The sequence below is a fragment of the Cornus florida genome, unplaced genomic scaffold (assembly GCF_030987335.1).
Source record: "Cornus florida cultivar Cherokee Brave unplaced genomic scaffold, ASM3098733v1 CherokeeBrave_3.0.0_Hap2_Chr09, whole genome shotgun sequence".
Lineage (NCBI taxonomy): Eukaryota > Viridiplantae > Streptophyta > Magnoliopsida > Cornales > Cornaceae > Cornus > Cornus florida.
The window spans coordinates 62,760,781-62,779,498 of record NW_026775579.1 but is presented as its reverse complement, the minus strand read 5'-3'; the positions used below and the strand labels follow the sequence as shown (position 1 = coordinate 62,779,498).

Genomic DNA, 18,718 nt, shown 5'->3' with positions numbered 1-18,718 from the left:
GTCTTTTTGGGTCGGAGCTGGCCGGTAATGGACCTACTTACCTTGCTTGTAAACCAGCAGCAGAGCGAACCCTTATTTTTATTGGATTGGTGGTTGCTATCAAGACGATTTCTTTATGCCCATCAAAGCACCTCGAGATGCTAACCCACAAAAAATGATACGAGAAATTCGAAAGAACTTATATACAGAACGAGGGCGACCCGTGGAAATACATCGGTTTCTGACTCGTGCAAAGGAATTATTTCTTGGCAACTTGGACAACTTACAATGATATTTGTCCCGCATATCACTAGGAAGATTGGGATCTTTACAAAAGGCTTTATAAAGCTTTCGTCTCAATTCATATTTAGCCGCTAGCAATCTACGTTTGTGATCTCGTATATTTTGATTCTTCGACATCTTACTGAGTTTCCACTTCATCTTTATGAAAAAAGCCACTCTATGGTGGTAAAGTCTCATCTTGTGTGTTGGCCAAAGTGACAATAGTCACATTGAACCCTCGAATATGTTCGAAGATCTCAAAATAATCTATAAGTTCCGGGGAGAATTCGCAAAACTCCGTTTCCATCGAGAATTGAATGGACTTTTCCCGTATTTCGACCAGAGAATCTAACAGAGACATTACTGTGGATATTCTGACCAAAAAATGTGACATTCCATGCCCTTGAAGAGTGCTTTTTCGTGCTAGGTCACTGACATATCCCTTTTTGTCTTTATTTGACCCCCAAAATGGATTGGATCGAAACGACTTTCCCGTCGAAGCCCGTTGTGTCTGTATGATTTTCTGACCGCGTGGAATCTCTATAGCCAATTTTCCATTTTGGATTATGAAAGAAAAAGGTGCTGCCTTTGGTACGACTCTGATTTGACACGATCCAAGAACTTCCGTAACGATGGCGTGATTCGGTTTGAGCAACGGATCCTGACGTGATACATCTTCGTAATGAAAATGATGTGGAAACATAAGTCGGCTTTTCCAATATCTTATAGAATGAGCACTTTTGGCTATCTACTTTAAAAAGATAGTAGTCAACATGAAAAAAATGAGATTCTTTCTTCGATCTACATACAGATGAGATCAGAAGTGCATTTTTGAAACTGAGATCATTGCCATTCTTAATCGAGACTCAGTTTAAGCTCCGTCTCGGAACCTTGTGGGGTTAGGAGTCAAGCATCCCGAGGTTAGCACATCTCGTTGGGCGTGGAGAAGCATTGGGAACTCCAATTTCTTTCTTCGGAGCCATTTCTTTTCCCGTCCCGCCGCCCTAACATAGCGCTTCGCTGTAGTAGGTTCTTCGGAAGAATCAACTAACTTCTCCCTTTTTCATTGATAAGGGGGAAAAGGAACCGTATACCAGTTGGGAAGCTAGACATCAAGTAAATGGCTTGATAAGGATAACGAAGCTGACACACCTGAGTTAGCTGCTGGCACAATAGGGTGGTGCCTTACTGGACCACTCCTTTATAAAACTTTTGAATTGCCGATAAGTAGGATACCAGTCAGGGCTGTATGTTGGTCTAGCTTTGACTTCAATACCTGGGGAATAAGGGTGTTAAAAAAAGGGATTTCCCAAGGTTAAGCTTTTGAATTGTAGTAGGCTGGACCAACATATAGCCGAGAGAGGGCAGTCTTTCTTCTTTCTTCCTTTCTTTTCCCATGACGACTCGGAACAGGCAAATCAAAAATTTCACTTCGAATTTTGGACCTCAACATCCTGCTGCTCATGGTGCTTCATGATCAGTATTGGAAATGAATGGAGAAGGGGTAAAACGTGCGGAACCATATATTGGATCACTCTAGTGCGGCACGAAGCCACTAACGCCAAATCAGCTCCTATGCTGCTAGCTATGCCTTGTTTGGTCCCCCTAGCGGTGGAGGTTCCTAGTCATAAGCACCGGACTAAGGGAAGGTTGAGCAACTCAATTTCACCGCCCTACTTTACTACAACATAGGGACAGAAGGGAAAAGGTTGTGAAGGTGGCCTCATTATCCACACCTCCAATCAGATGAATAGAGGACTGACTGAGACCCAGGTTTTCACAACATTGACGGGTTCTGTAGTGCCTGTCAAGGGCGCTAGCGCATACCCTGGGGTGATCACCACCACCCATACCTCACATCTCGGCACAGTGGAACGTGTAACCCACCTGCTGTTCCATTCAACGTGATTTGTTCTTATAATCCATAGCCTAACAGAACTAAGACAACCCGCCCATACAGCCAGCGGGGAGGATGGCACTACTGGCCAAAGACTGTCTGGCGAAAATGCCGCAGGCGCGAAGCATGGTAGGCCTGCGTCGGGGAGCATAGCATAGGGAGGAAAAGAAGCCCGGACTGGTGAAAGAGCGAGGGGAGGCCTGGTCATTTGATGGAAATGGTTGGCTTTTCCCTATTAGAGAAAGCCCTATGGAGTCAAGGGAAGTGCATGAATTCTTAGAAAAAGAGGGAGCGAACCTATATCAATAATGTAATAAAGCAAATAAAATTCATAGATAGAGTCAACGGTATGATAGACAGTGCTGCCTACACACGAATTCGCTTCCGAGGTCGAGCAGTCTCAATTTCACTACAGTATTTTTGAATGAATGCTAAGCTGGGCCACCTCGAATGGCGTGAGCCGCATGCTGGGAGACTTGCACGTATGGTTTTTAGGGGGATCTGGTCGAAAAAGTGGTCTAAGCCCACCCGACTAGAGGGACTGAGAAATTAATAGAGTACAAAACTTATCTTTAAGCTTTATTTTATTCTGATCGTTAAGAGGGCGATCGCGGGGTCACTAAATAAAGTCCTCCGTTTCTTTCGAAGGTGCTGACCCGTAGCGAGGCAGAGATGACTAAGTGACATATTAAATATGGCGACGACAACAGCATGTTGTAGAAGGAGATAACATATCTATAACTACATCCCTGAGCGGCAGTCAAACGGGCGCGTGAATGCGAGATGCCAGCGGAATGATTGGCTGGACAGAGGCTAGGGCTGCTTCCTTCCCACCGCGTCCTTCCTTGTGTGTCGGAGATATAAAGCGAGTACACCGGAAAAGAATGGGAACTGGGTCGATCTATTCTATGGCGAAGCATCTGAAGCATAACTGCACACTCACACGATCTTTGCCGAGAGATAAGAGCATTCGGTGGAACCGGTGAACTACACTTGCTTCTGGATAGATGTGTGGGACAGAGGGCTTGTGGTACCTGCCGCCCACCCTTCCTCCTTTACTTTGAGAACTGTGTGAACGGAGAGTGGGCAAAAGGGAAGGAGGTCCTCAGTAGGAGTCGCACACTGACTTGAGTAGTGCGGGAGACTAGGGAATGGTTCGAGTAAACACCAATGGGTCCGGCAAAATCATAGACAAAGCTTTACAATGATAATAGGGCTTTGATTGTTCTTTTTTCTTAGTGATTGGAAAGTAGGGCTCCTATTGAAAAGGCTTTCCCTCCCTCAAAAGTCGGCCAGCTTTCAATACTAGTTGTTACGTTACGCTGACATTTTTCCAATATTATGGAATAGCATGGCCTGGGGCTAAGGTCACTCCAGTGGGAGAGCCGCATTATGGGTGACCTTATTGCACGGTTCAGAGAGCACTTGTGTATATGATGCAATTGAACATGTACGAAAAAGCTGTCGTTAAGTTTTGTTCTTCGTTCTGCCGTCGACCCTATCTATGTTTCTACGATGGCCCAAGAACACGCTCATTCTTCAGCCGTAGAAAGACTTTTGAATTGCGAGGTACCGTTACGAGCTCAATATATACGAGTTTTATTACGTGAAATCACTCGAATTTCAAATCATTCATTTGCTTTAACTACTAATGCTATGGATGTGGGAGCATCAACTCCGTTCCTGTGGGCTTTTGAGGAGCTGGAGAAATTGTTAGAATTCTATGAAAGAGTCTTAGGAGCCAGAATGCATGCCAGTTTCATACAACCAGGTGGAGTGGCATAAGATCTGCCTCTTGGCTTATGTCGAGGGATTGAATCCTCCACAAATACCTTTTGGGGGCTTATGTCAAGATATTGATTCCTCCACAGGGAAGCTACTACTAACAATGACTACCTAGGGGTATTGGCAGCTTGGCTGTCATCAGCACTGTCCTTATTGGACGGAGTGGGGAAGGTCCTAGTTATGCGCAAAACGTGCTGACCTTGAAGATATTAAGGATGATCATCACGATTTGAGGGAGCTGGTGATGTTTGTGTTGATGGATATGATCCTCATATATTATTTCTAATCAGCATTCTCGATCCTCCCAAAATCCATGGTTCTAGAACTGGTATTTTCTATGATTTTTGCTTTAAAGAATAGGTAAGAAATCCAACCTATTATTTGATCCAAATATTAGAACTAGACCTAACAAGACTCCTGTATATTTGGAGTAAGAACTTGAAATGATCTGAATAGGTTCGGAATACAAATGCTCCTATAGTCTTCCAAAATGAACTACGAAAATGATACAAATTGCCTCTGTCTTGATGGTTCAAAGAAACTTCTTATTTCTTTTGTATGAAAGGGCTAGGACTGATTTCCAACTTCTCTTTGACGTCAAAAACAAGGAAATCGAAGATTCCCATGAACAACATCATCTTGGGCTTGGCTCTACTGATCTAAATGGGAGGTATTGCCTGTTGAACCGGCAATTCTATTGGGTGATTGAACTTGAAAGGGGATGCTTTTTGCACTTCGATCTATAGAAAGAAGCACTTGGTTCACTTGCACGGTATTGAGGCATTATGAAGTCAGCATTGACTCGTATATGTACGCTGGGTTAGATAAGAGAATGAATTGAAAGGATTTCAAGAATTAGCGTATATAGAATCCCTCCATTCCATAAGGATGTTCGTTTGTTAGAGACTGACTCTAGAAGCACTTTTCTTAGATCAAAGAGTACGCCAGCAGATGGAAAGTGCATGTAGCATATCCTCAAGGGCTTATGCGACAAACCACTAAATTCAGCTTCAGCCAAGTTCTATAGTGCCTCTCATTCCGTAACTCCTCTGAAAAAGGCCACCACCAAAGAGGTGGATGAGGGAGATACGCCCACATTTGAGGAAAATGAACCAATCCATTGAGAGACGAAGCTACCACTTGAACACCAACAGAATCAGATCTTTTTCAAAGAGATTCTTTCACTAAACTCACCATAAATAGGGTTGGTTCATAGAGTAGTGCTAAGGCTCATTTCTTTCGCTTTTCGCGTGCATTTCCGTCATGGATGATCAAAAGATCTATATATGGAAATAAAGAAGGAGCAACGAAGTCCACATTGAGAAGCCATCCCCTTGACCGTTAACAGTCAGCAAACTCCATCCCCTGAAGAGGTAGTAGTTAATGAGGCAGATTCCCATTTCAAGTTCATGGTCTTAGAAGCAGATGCTCCCGTAGAGAAGAAGGAAGGCTTGGCTGGAAATAGAAGACCCAGTGCGTTCCACCAGGAAGGGGGTTCGGTACTAGAGAAAACAAGAAGGGGGCCGGGAATAGGTCTACCCTTCCCATAAAGAAGGAATGCTGGAAAAGAGGTTGCCTGATTGAAGTAGTTCCTCACCGTAGAGATAGAGTGAAAACTAGCCCTAAATTGAGGGCTAAAATAGAGAGATTCCACTAAAGAATTCACATTTGGAACTGAGCCAAGTAGACTTCGAACAAAGAAGTAGAAATACAAAAGAGTGAAGCAAATGAACTCATCAAATATCATCACCAAATGAGCTAGCTTGAACAGATGGAAAACTTCCCAACTACCGAGTCATCTTGACACTTCCTACTGGTCAGATGGATAAGGGGCTTCGCCTTTTGTAACTCTTTGTCCACTTCCTTTCTTAATGCATTTGATGAACCTTCCTTATGTCTTTAATTTCTCTGTTCCGTAATTGGATGGGTGGAGTCCGTTAGATAATAAATTTGAAAGCAAACAAGTGAGCAAGCACATCAATAAGAATGTCAAAGGATTACTAATATTCATCTTTCAAGAAAGGAGGGAGCTTTCGATTGACTATCGTACAACAATCAGAAAGAAGCCATATCCCCTCCCTCTATAAGAAATTCTCAGTTACAACTAACCTACCACCCATAGATAGTGAGGCGTGGCCAGAGGTTCAAGGAACTTCACAAACGAAAAGAGCTGCACGCCCAGGGAATAGCATAGAAGATGCAAATCTGTTTCACTACGGAGATCTAACTAATGAGCCGCTTATTGCGTTATTCCTCTTCTTCCCTCCCTCTCCTGCCCCAGTTCATTTATTGTTTCAGATTGCTGGAAATAGAATTGCTTACTTAGAGTCATGTTGAATAAAATTGGAAATGAAATAGAATTGAATAAGAAATGTTCTTCACTTCAATAAGCACGACTTGAAATAATGCTACTAATGGAAGTGTAACAGTCAAAAAGTAAGCAGATGAAGGCTTGGTTCACCCACCCAAAGAAAGAAAGGAAGGCTCAACAAACTCTCCTGTAAGTGTGAGGCCTCGGTAATTAAAAAGTTATAAGTCAAAAATCATCTAACTCCGTTGATGAATCTCTTTCCTTGGTAACTACGCTGGTGCTACTGAACTCGTCGGGGAGTACCGTGTGGAAGGACTTTTCGAGATCGTCAGCGGGTCATCCCTCTTCTTTCGGCCCCTTTTCTGTATTCTGTTCTATCAACTCCGATGGATTACTTTGCGTCGGGTAAGGATTTGCCCTTCTGGTTGGCGGGTCGTAACGTAAAGTGGTCTCCAAGTGCTCATGCTACTCCACCCTCTTTATATTGTAACAAGAGAGAAAGTGGTTCGTATTCAAAGTTAGGACTTGAGATGGCGGAGATGGTATATTATAGACGCTAGGGATGCCCCATTTATGATGAATTCATTTGTCAACCTCTTGCCAGAAGGTGCCCTAGCAAGATCGAGAACACTCCTTTTTGGTTCAACTCCAAAATACCTTGTTTCATTCTTTTCGGTCACCCTTCCCCTTCCTGTATCGCTTGTTAAGAAAGAGCTCACCCCTTTCTTCAATTCAATGAGTAGCCGCGCTAGAGTCCGGTCGTTAGCTGACCCTAGGACCTTTCTTTTTCTAAGCGAAATACAAGCCGGGGCGAGCCACACCACAATGTAAATGAGACAGACGTGAATCAATATGCGTTGAACCAGTCATACCTACGGCATATGGGGAAAGGGAAATAGCGTCTGAGATGTGTGCTATAAGACTCCTACCCCTTAGCATTAACCTCTAGCGACCTAGTTAATTACGGATGCGGATTGAACAGAGGCTAAGCAAGCTGATGACTAAAGAAGCAAACCGGCTATTCCTTCAGAAGGCATGGACTGTGACGGCCCAAGTTTTTTAACCCGGTGCGTCAGTGATGAACCGAAAGATGACCCGATAATGGATCCGAAATACGGAAACGAAAGATAATACAACAGTCTCTAGGGATACAACATGGCTCTAAGACACCATTATGACCCTCAATGAGGTCACGGAACCCAAAGGAATCAAATGGGGAAGCAACGTTTCAAAAATGAACAAGATTGAACGTAGGGGAAAAATTGTCATTTCCAGCTTGAAAGTGGGTGCCACCAAGCACACCATTGGAATGACAACAAAAAATCAATGAACTTAGACTCAAAAATCGCTTGATTCGGAGTCCGGAAGAAGAAGATATGGCTTACGGAGGAAGAAGGGGCAAAACGGTCAAAAATAGCAAACCCAAGAACATCTAACCAGTTAGGAGACCTTCCTAACCAGTTAGGAAGCCAAAAATCTCGGCCAAAGCACTGCCCATGCACATGTAACCTGTTACGAAGCCTCTTCTAACCGTTTAGATGTGAAGGAGGTAGAATGGGCAGCCCAAAAACCTGGCAGCAGGGGTTTTTCCTGAAAAAATGGAAATTTGAGGGCCTAGATGGCATTTTCTGGAAAAACTCAAAGAAGAAACCCCCCTCAAAATTGAGTTTTCTACGTGACTCATTAGAAAAATTGGAAAATAAGCACTGTGAAATGCCCTCCCAAGAAAACTGGTCCAGAGGGTCCAAAAAGCTGCTAATTTTAAAAACTGAGAGCTGAACTTCGGAAGCGATTTCGGATATCAAGACGACATTTTCTAGAAAATCACAAAAAAGAAAACTCCCTCAAAATCATGTTTGCTAATTAACCATGTAAAGAACGGAATTTATTTCCCAAAGGAAATTCCCAAAATACCCATAGGTCAGAATATGCAACAAAAGTGTAAAATGAGTCCGTAGGAGGCTCATTTCACCAAAGAAGAAGCTTTGCCCGGAAACAACCATGCACGCAAACGTAACTTGCCTAGTAAGATGTGCTACAATGCTCCATGGCCCAAAAATATGGCCAATGCAAAATATGATCCCTCAACGGCCAAAATGCCAAAAATGAAGTTTGGAACGAAAACTTGGAATTTAAAATCATGAGATGGTTTCAAAATGCCACTTGGCCCTTGGCCATACTTCATGCATGGTGAATGAATGCTAATGGAAGAATCAAAATGGAATTCCCATACCCAATGCAAACATGGTGAAGCAAAAACTCAATATTTTACAATACTTTCATAATATTCCATGAAGTCAAAATTTACATAGGATACAATTTACATGTCATTGGCCTCCGGCCTCATCTCATACATGTCAAATACATCATAAAGAGTGTACTCATGTACACATTACATATAAGGAATGAAATGTACACATGTTAACATATAAGGCTATAATTGGCATTCCAAGCTAACCTTCACAAAAATGGAAGTCTCCAAGTCCACAAACCATCCAAGCATAATGAAGACCTCAACTTTGATTCTTGTACCTGAAATATGCCCTAGTATTGTAGGGGTGAGTAACATAAAGCTACTTGTAGGAAATGAGCATGTATCGACCTAGCGTTTTACAAATTATCACCTTATGGTGAAACATGTTAAATGGCTCATGCCACCTAACGTCTACATCAATGTGTGACTCGGGGAGCATCCTAAGCTACCTAAGATCATTTTTAGCATGAAACACATCATTCATGCAATTCAAGCAACATGGAAGCATGTTATACAAAGTAACAAGACATAGATTTTCAAGGTTATGAACTCGAAATCTAAAACACAAGAATTACCAAAATGGGTCATGCCACCTAACGTCTATGTTCCAAATGAATTTATAGGATCATTCCTAAGCCATATTTGAACATCAAAACATGAATCATGATATCAATACACTTTAACTAACATTGGAACTTCCAATACAATGCATAAAGCATGATTTCACAAAGTTAACATCCTGCAACAAAATATGGAGAATCAAATAAGAAACAATAAGTTATAACATCATATAGTTATCAACTTGAAACGAAATGCGAAATCAACCAAAGTGGATACTTGGACGTCACGCCGGATCAGATCGACACCATAGTTACTTTAGGGTTACTAGCCCATGGGTAACCTCCCTATGTGCGCACTAGACTATATAGAGGGACAATCTCCCGTACTAGAACCAAGTCCTAGCCGTAACCAAACAACGACATCCTCAAGTTTCCAAAATCAACAAGTTGTGCAACAACATACATATCAACATGTATATACAAGATATCAACTATCTACCAAGCACAACCAAATTTGGAAACATATACAATACATGCACAAAGTCCACAACTACTATGGCATGAAAAATGTTCAATACAAAGAGTGTAATTTCTCACATAAGGCAACAACATATTCATTAAGGAAAACACATTCTCATGAATATTAATATAACAACTATGTTATCCAATTCTCAAAATATAACCAAGTGAACATACAATAAGTCCAAGTCCATGATTTAAACATAGAAACAACTTCCAAAACGTAATAAAATCCATGGAGCAAATATATAGAATTTAATTAAGCAAAAATAATCAAATTCTCTAGATTCTAAATTAATTCCAAATAACCCCAAATTAATATATGTTGAAGGACATGTCATGGTCATCACATATATAACTCCAAACGACCAATTAAGTGATTAAAACACTTAAAACAAAATTAATTAAGCTAATTAATTAATTTCCTCTAGATTTTTAAACAATTCCAAATGCTCTCAATTTAAGATATGTTAGAGACCATGCCAAGGCCTATCTAAATATCACATTACAACTTGATTTCATGCTTGTTATGACCATGTGAATTAAACTTTCACTAAAGATAAATATTAAATAAAAGTTGTAATTCTTAATCAAATGAGTCAAATTTAATATATGTTAACCAACATATCCAAGCATAATTTCCTAACATGTTACAATTCAATTCCAAGTCATACATATCCTTGAGCATTAAATCCTTTATAAAGAAATTAATTAAAATTAAATTCCAAGATTTATACAAAACATGCATACAAGTTGTATAAGCATATATAATCATCAATACAACACAAATATAATCCTAAGACACCTCCTACCTCAATTTGAGATGAAAATCCCAAATCCCCACCGAATTGAAACGGCTCCGAATCCGACGAAACTCCTAGGTTTTGTCAGGGACAACACGATCTATATGAATCCCCAAGAAGCCCCATGAAAATCCAAACTTGACCTCAATCCTGAACTTAAAATTTGGTCAGAAATTTTTTCTAATAAGGGGTAATGGTAGAGCATGACGAGGTAAACAATAAATGTTAAAGCCGAAGGATTTCTACCAAGGAAATCAAGTGGAGGAGAAGGTCAAAGGGTGGCAGCCATGGCTGCCAAGGATGGCCGGCCAAGAGAGGGGAAGGAGATGAAGAAAATCTGATTTTTTTTTTCTTTAAGGCACCTATTTATAGTAAATCACAAAAAGTGCCCTGAAAGGGCCCAGCTAGGTCCGAAAAAGTGAATTTTGAGCAAACGTGCTCAAACGGCAAAACTCCGTGAACGAAAAAGATTCCAAATGAGAAAATATGAATAATGAAAGAAATGGTGTTGAAAACTGAGTCCCGATCAGAGAGTTATGCTCAAAACAAGTTTGGCGCAAACCGGGGCCAGAAACTCTGAAACTGGAGAAAAATGACCAGAACGGAATTCTATGAATTTACAAGTTAACAAAAAGTGAAAATGAATCCCGTACGAGGATCCAGGCTCCAGATGAGACATTTTGCAATAACTTTCATTAATTGTACAATGGCCCCTACAAAAAAGGTTAACTGCGAAATTGCCCAAGAATGAAAATATCTTCCAAAAGATATTTTCTTAGATGCCCCTGAAATAAAATATCTTCAAAAGATATTTATGAAAAACACCCCAAGAAATAAAATTAATTCCAAAGATTTATGCATCCATGCCCCTATGGGCACCGGGAGCAACCAGAGTACTTTTTGCAAAAGTAAAGATACGTATTTCATGGAAATCACTCACGATAAGGATACGTGAAGTCAAAAACCAACTCCGAGCACAAGAAGTGAGGTTGTGCCAAAAATTGACAAACAGAGATAAGACGAAATAGGGGAAATGACAGAATAGGGAAAAGACAAAATAACACATAGTGTCCAAAAACGAAAAATGCGAAAATGACTCGGTCCTCAAAGGAAGTTGTCAATTTGCATGAAAGAGTCTCAGAAACCAATTCTAAGCACTCGAGATGACACTAAGCGACGAAAAACCATCCACAGAAAAGAAAAGACAACGGAAAAAATTTATCCGCAAAATTTGAGGAAAAAGGGAAAATGAAGAAAATGACTGGGTCATTACATGGACTCCAGGGCAAACCACTCTTCATATCTGATTGGTTTACCAAGATCCTACTTATCTGAATTTGAGGGGGGAGCTTATGCTCGGTGCAATCCATACTCATTAGAGGTCCTATTCCTAACGTGACTCGTCCTTTCACCGTAAGTTCTGACTATTCTATTCACTCCACATTGAATAAAGCAGAAGAGACAGAGGAAAGAGGATTGGGCATTTATTAGGCTTTCTTTGATCCTTCATTTCTTGACTAAGACTTTTTGTCATATCATCAATTCCATCCAATTCATTTCTTTTTTCTTTTATAAGAGAATCATGGATCCGGGCTCAGAGCGAAAAATTTCATTTGAAAGAGCATCCAATGGTTAGCATTCGACAACGAGTGCCTCAGATGCTGTGTGGTCTACTTTACCTCAATTCACCATTTCGAACCCTCCCCATTATGACTTAGAGCATCCCTCACATCTTATAAGTGACTTGCGAAAGGAAGGATAAGTTGGTTTGAGGACCCATTGGTCAAAGGAAAGATGGAAACAGGGGAGTTGGTTGATAAAGATGGACAGTAACGATCGCGTAAGATCCATTTTTCGGCCTTGTCATTGAAAGCATCTTCTAATTGCTTGGAAATTCTTAGCTATATGGGGGCCTTGGATGGTGAGCAAAAACAATTGATCACGAAGTTGGTCAACTTTCGTATGAAAGAAGGTAAAAGAATAAGAGTTCGTGCTATTGTTTATCAAACTTTTCATCACCCAGCCCGAACTGAACAAGATGTAATCAAACTTATGGTTGACGCCCTAGAGAATATAAAGCCTATATGTGAAGTGGAAAAAGTAGGAATAGTAGGTATTATTTATGATGTCCTTGGGATTGTAGCCAGGGATCGTCAACAAACCTTAGCTATTCGTTGGATCCTTGAAGCAGCTTTTAAACGACGTATAAGCTACAGGATAAGCTTAGAGAAATGTTTATTTGCTGAGATACTGGATGCTTACCAAAAGAGGGGAATTGCACGTAAGAAAAGGGAGAATTTTCATGTACTGGCTTCCAAAAATCGAAGTTTCGCGCATTTCAGATGGTGGTAAAGTGAGACCACATAAAGATCTCTTCCTCATTCAGTCAAATTATTCAGTAAGATATGGTTCCTTTTTGTTTGAATCTTCATATAGAAAGTCGGCTTCCTCATACTTCTCCCTTCATTCATTGAGTTGGAGGAATCTAGAGGAGGCCCGCCCGTTATGCATTGCATGAAAAAGCCTTTCTTTCTACGACTTCTCTTTTGCCCCAGGTCGAATGAAAAAGGGAGATCAATCCAAAAATAGGCCTTGAATGAAGAAGTAGCGGTGTAATGACCCGGTCATTTTCCTTCTTTTCCTTTTTCCTGAAATTTTACGGATAAATTTTTTCCATTTAATTTTCCTTTCTGAGTTCAGTTTTTCGTCTCATAGTATCATCTTGAGTGCTCGAAGATAGTTTCTAAGACTCTTTCATTTGGATTGACAACTTTCTTTGAGGACCGAGTCATTTCCACATTTTCACTTTTCGGACACTATTCAGTTTTTGTCCTTTTCCTTATTTCGTCCTTTTCCCTATTCTGTCTTTTCCCCATTTGTCAGTTTTTGGCACAACCTCACTTTTCGTGCTCAAATTTGGTTTTTGACTTCACGTGTCTTCATCTTCAGTGGTTTCCTCGAAATACGTATCTTTACTTTTGCAAGAAAGTACTCTGGTTGCTCCCGGTGTCCATAAGGGCATAAATACCCAATTCTTTAGAATCTTTTTCTTTTCTTGGGGTATCTTTCATAAATATCTTTTGAAGATATTTTGTTTTAGGGGTATCTAAGAAAATATCTTTTGGAAGATATTTTCATTTTGGGGCAGTTTCGCAGTTAACCCTTTTTGTAGAGGCCATTGTGCAATTAACGAAAGTTATTGCAAAATACCTCGTCTGGAGCCTGGATCCTCGTACAGGATTCATTTTCACATTTTGCCAAGTCGTGTACACTTAGAATTCCGTTCTGGTCATTTTTCTCCAATTTCAGAATTTCTGGACCCGGTTGCCACCGAACTTGTTTGGGGCATATCTCTCTGCTCAGGACTCAATTTTTGACGCCGTTTCTTCTGTTATTCATATTTTCTCATTTTGAATCTTTTTTTTTTCATGGAGTTTTTCCATTTGAGTGCGTTTGCTCAAATTCCACTTTTCCGGACTCGGCGGGGCCTTTCAGGGCACTTTTTGAGATTTTCTATAAATAGGGGACTTAAAGAAGAAAAATTAGATTTTTCTCTTTTTCTTCCTCTCTTGGCCGGTAGCCATGGATGCCCATGGATCTGCCACTTCTCTCTCCTCCTTTGATCCACTTTTCTTAAGTGAAAAGTCTTCGGCCTTAACGTTTATTGTTCCCCTCGACGTGTTCTACCTTTCACCCTTATTAGAACCCATTTTTGACCAAATTTTGAGTTCAGGTTTGAAGTCTAGTTGTGATTTTCATGGGGCTTCCTTCGGATTCTTGTTCATCGTGTTGTCCCCGACAAAACCCTTTGGTATCGTCGGATTTAGAGCACTTTTATTTTAATGGGCCATTGAGATTTTCATCTCAAATTGAGGTAGGGGGTGTTATAATTTTTTTTTTTTTTTTTTTTTTTTTTTTTTTTTGGTTATAATGCATGCTTGTGATGCATATACAAGTTGTTTACATGCTAGGATATTAAATCTATAACTTTTGATTATTTATTTTCTAGTATGAGATTTGATTTTCCTGGTTGCTCATAGCTTTGTTTAAACATGTGGCTTGATAGAATATTACCCCTTGATATGTTCATTGACATATATTAAATCTAGATCATTTGGACAAGTAACGAAGATTTTATTTAATATTTATCATGAATAAAATATTAAATCATGTGATCTTATCTAACTTTATATCAACATGTGTTAGCATATTATATTAGGCCCTAGCATGCTCTTCAATATAGATTAATTTGAGAGTAATCGGAGAAGTTTTGAAATCTAGTAATATTTAATTTATTTGATTAATTAATTTATTTCGAGAGTACTATTTACTCCATTGGAATTCCAACTTGACATTCTTGGTGTGCATGTCGTATAGTTTTATATATATTAAATCTAGAATATTTGATTAGGTTTAGAAACCTTTCAAGTATTATTTTTCTAGTATTAAAGTTTAATACTCATGGCCGCACCTTACATGAAATGTACATGTATCATGTTTTTAAATCAAGTCTTGACATGTTGTATAAAATATGCTAGTTTGAGATCATTTAGATGAATTTCAAAACCTAGAGATTTTAATTAAATGAATTAATTAAAATCCATTCAATGACTCATTGGTCTTGATTAAGTTTCTAACTTGGTAATCATGCTTTCCTTGACTAGTTCCTTTATATGTATCAACTTGAGAATAATTGGGTAAGTTTTGAAACTTATATTTAATTAATTCCTTTATATGGAACTTAATTCACATGGTAGTGTCTTGTGTGAAATGAACTTGTAACTTGATATTAGACTTGACCTTGACATGATCCTTGACATGCCTTGTTTGTAGAACACTTGGACTTACCTTGAAATCTTGATAACTTGATCCCTTGAGTAGATTAAGTTCCCTTTTTATGCTTCCATCAATTTAATCATGACCCCTTGTATCTTGACTTCATTAATGTGTTTAATGAACTAGCAAAATTGTCTTAGAATGATTTAATTATTCATGTATTGTTTAGTAAATAATTAAATCATGCATCTTATACTTATGGTATTTTTCCTTCAATGGATTCCATATGCTATATATATCTTGGTTCTAATCTATATAGATGCATACTCTGATTTCTTGACATTTCACACGCCATTATAGTTGATGAACTTAGGGCATGACTTGTGTGTTCCAAAATATTGGTTGTGCATGAAACGTGGTTAATGCATTTCTTGTATTCTTATACTATCTTGATTTGCACAACTTGTTGATTTTGGGACTTGGGATATCAATCAAGAATTGACATGGCTAGGACTTGGTTCTAGTACGGGGGAATGTCCCTCTACACGAAAGTACGCACTAGGGGAAAGGTATCCATGGGTTAGTAGCCCTTAAGTGATCTCAAGGGTACGGTTTTAATCTGGGCGATATCCGAGTTTCCACATTAGTTGATTTCACTCTTTAAATTTCAAGTTGCTATTCCTTGAAGATTTAAACCTTGTCGTGTATGTGAAATGCTCTAATCATGTTTCTTTGCATAGATTTTATGCTTTATTTGTGATCCTTCTCTTTAAATTTCAAGTATTGTATTCCTTGAAGATTTAAGACTCTTTTCGTGTTATATGGAATGTTCTATCCCTGTTGAATTGCATAGATATTGTGTATTATCCTTGATCCCATATACTTTTCTTGTCTTGTTAATTGGAATGTTCCAACCTTGTTAAATTGCATAGATATTATGCCATGTTCTTGATTTGGTGTATTACTCCTAACGTGTTAGTTGGAATGTTCTAATCATGTAAATTGTCTTGACAACTTAATCCTTGTATTCTAGTATCCTTCTTATCGTGTTCTTGAATTATCCCAACTTTAACTTGTTTCATGTATGTATATATATCATAATTTTTGTTGCTTATACTCTATGGTAGCTTAGGATGATTTCTGAGTCTTACTTTGACATAGACATTAGGTGGCATGACCCTTTTAAACTGTATCATGTTAGTCTAAAAATCTGAAAGAAATCAAGTTGATGCATGCTCATTCTCTACGAGTAAACTTGTTTACTCACCCCGAAGTTACTGGGGGTTTTGATCAGGTACGAAGACTTGGTTCGTGATGTTCGTCATTGCTTGGATGATTGTAGACTTGAAGATCTTTAATTCTTGTAAAGGTTGGCTTGAAACGCCACCTATAGTCTTTTATGTTAAAATGTGTATATTAGATTCTATTTATGTAATGTGTACATAAGTACACTCTTTACAATGTATTTAACATATACGACATAAGGCCATGGGCCAAGCATGCCTATTTTTGTACTTGTACTCATTGGCACCTCATTTTGTTTAAAAATGTATTTTTTTTCCAACTATTGGGGGTTTGGCATGTCAAATCTTGTAAATGAAATATAATGAGGCCATGGTTTATTGTAATGCACTTCAATATGTAAAGTACACTTGTTAGCATGCTTGTATAGCTTAAAATCTTCTTGTTGTTGTTTTTTTTTTATTTTTTTATTTTTTTATTTTTTATCCATAATCATGTTGGGGTTTGAGGCTTGGGTGAAGCCTCAACATTTCTTGTTCATAGCAGGTCATCAAGCATGTTTTTGAACTCTATTTCTGGAACTCTATTGTGGTTAACCGATGGCTTTTGGTATTTGTTTGAACGTCAAAAACACTCATTCCAGTAGCCAAAATCGCCATTCAAGGCCATTTCGGTCGACTGATGGCTTATTTCGGTCGACCGATGGTTCATTTCGGTCTACCGAACCAACCAACCTTTAAAAACTTGATTTCAGCAAAAATTTTGTCCATTTCGGTTGTCCAATGGTTCATTTCGGTCGATCGAAATAGACCCCATTCGCACAACTCTCTGTTATGTTTCAACACTGTTGTTCCAACTTCAAACGGCCATATCTCCTTCATTTCTAATCCAAATGGGGTGATTCTTGAGCCTAAATTCATGGATTTTGAGTCATATTTCCAATGGTACCAATTTCATTCTAAGATTCATATCACAGTGGGAGTTATTCATGTTTTAGTGAAGTAGTGTCGGGATTTAGTTTGAACCGGGAAAGGGCTTCTTGTGGAATTCTTATCCAATGTTCTTGGAACCTCTTGGAATGTTGTGAAATGATTAGTATAGGTTGAGTGGACCTTATTTGACTTGGTGGGAGTCAAATTTCCCTTCTTAGTTGTAAATTGACCATTTTGCCCTTGATTATCGGGTTTTGCTCGTTTCTCTTCATCTTGTTGTTTCTTCTACGTTTGGACTCCGAATCATGCGATTCTTAAGTCCATCTTGATTAGTTTTTTTGCTGTATTTCCAATAGTGTGCTTGGTGGAACTTGAATCCATACTTTCTGAAATGACTACTTTGCCCCTGAGGGCTTAATTGTCATTCTTCCGATCTTTTGCTTCTGCGTCAGTTCTCAGTGAGTTCCGAGACCTCATGGAAGGTCATCTTAGGGTCTTAGAGGTGTGTTATGGCTTAGAAGACCATTGTTTTGTTTCTTGCTTCCGCATCTGGATCCATTATAGGGTCAATCTTCGGTTCATCACTGACACACCGGGTTGAATCAAAACCCAGGTCACGACAAGTGGTATCAGAGCATCCAGGTTTGAATACCTTGGATGATGGGTTTTGGGTGCATATCAGGCTCACGTTGTTTTACTTTGATATGTCGTTTATATTTTGATAACATATCTTGTTTGATAACATGTCTTGTATGATAACATGTTCACATGCTCAGGTGTTTTGCGAAGCGTATTATTTGTTAAGCATTCTTTATGTGTATATATGCTTCCTGATAACATGGTCTGAGTAGCTATCATGTCTTAGTGTGATATCATGTTTGCGTGCTTATGTTAGTATGACCGTATGTGATGTATGTCGGTATACCTTACGTTTTTCATTCACGTGTATTGTCGTACCATGTACTTACGTGCTTCTTGATAACATGTTTTGATTTGATAACATGTCTAGTTGCTTATGTGGCACCTCGAGTAGGTAGTCCGTTATTATGTTGCATGCTAGCTGTTTACTTTCATGTCTGGTTTTGGCATTGTCACTTAGGGTCTGTCGTATCCCTTGGATACATTCTTGTTTTATAAGTTTCTTCCTTGGATAGGAGGAATTCACTCCATAAGGACCCATGTAGGGAACCTTCTTGTCTGTTTTCTTGGTTAGATGTTTCGCGACCTTAGTTTGACGGTTGATGCGAGTAAGGCTCATGTGAACGTAGCGTCTTAGTCTTTGTCTGGTGGAGTGAGACGTGCGCCAGGGAGGCACCGTTTCATTTCCTTTTCCTTTGTGGTTTTTAGATTTAAGTCCTTAAGCGTAATGATGCCAGTG

At 39.2% G+C, this 18,718-nt stretch overlaps 2 protein-coding genes and 1 pseudogene across 2 annotated transcripts; 1 reads left to right on the top strand and 2 right to left on the bottom strand.

Annotated features, from left to right (window-relative positions):
• Positions 1 to 439: 439 nt before the first annotated feature.
• On the bottom strand, positions 440 to 964 carry LOC132273314 (large ribosomal subunit protein uL5m-like). The gene has a single exon (XM_059774296.1). The coding sequence runs from the start codon at positions 962 to 964 to the stop codon at positions 440 to 442; it is 525 nt and encodes a 174-aa protein (XP_059630279.1).
• Positions 965 to 2,742: 1,778 nt separating this feature from the next.
• Positions 2,743 to 7,124, bottom strand: LOC132272696 (uncharacterized; annotated as a pseudogene).
• Positions 7,125 to 12,295: 5,171 nt separating this feature from the next.
• On the top strand, positions 12,296 to 12,742 carry LOC132273313 (small ribosomal subunit protein uS7m-like). The gene has a single exon (XM_059774295.1). The coding sequence runs from the start codon at positions 12,296 to 12,298 to the stop codon at positions 12,740 to 12,742; it is 447 nt and encodes a 148-aa protein (XP_059630278.1).
• The last annotated feature ends 5,976 nt before the right edge of the window (positions 12,743 to 18,718 follow it).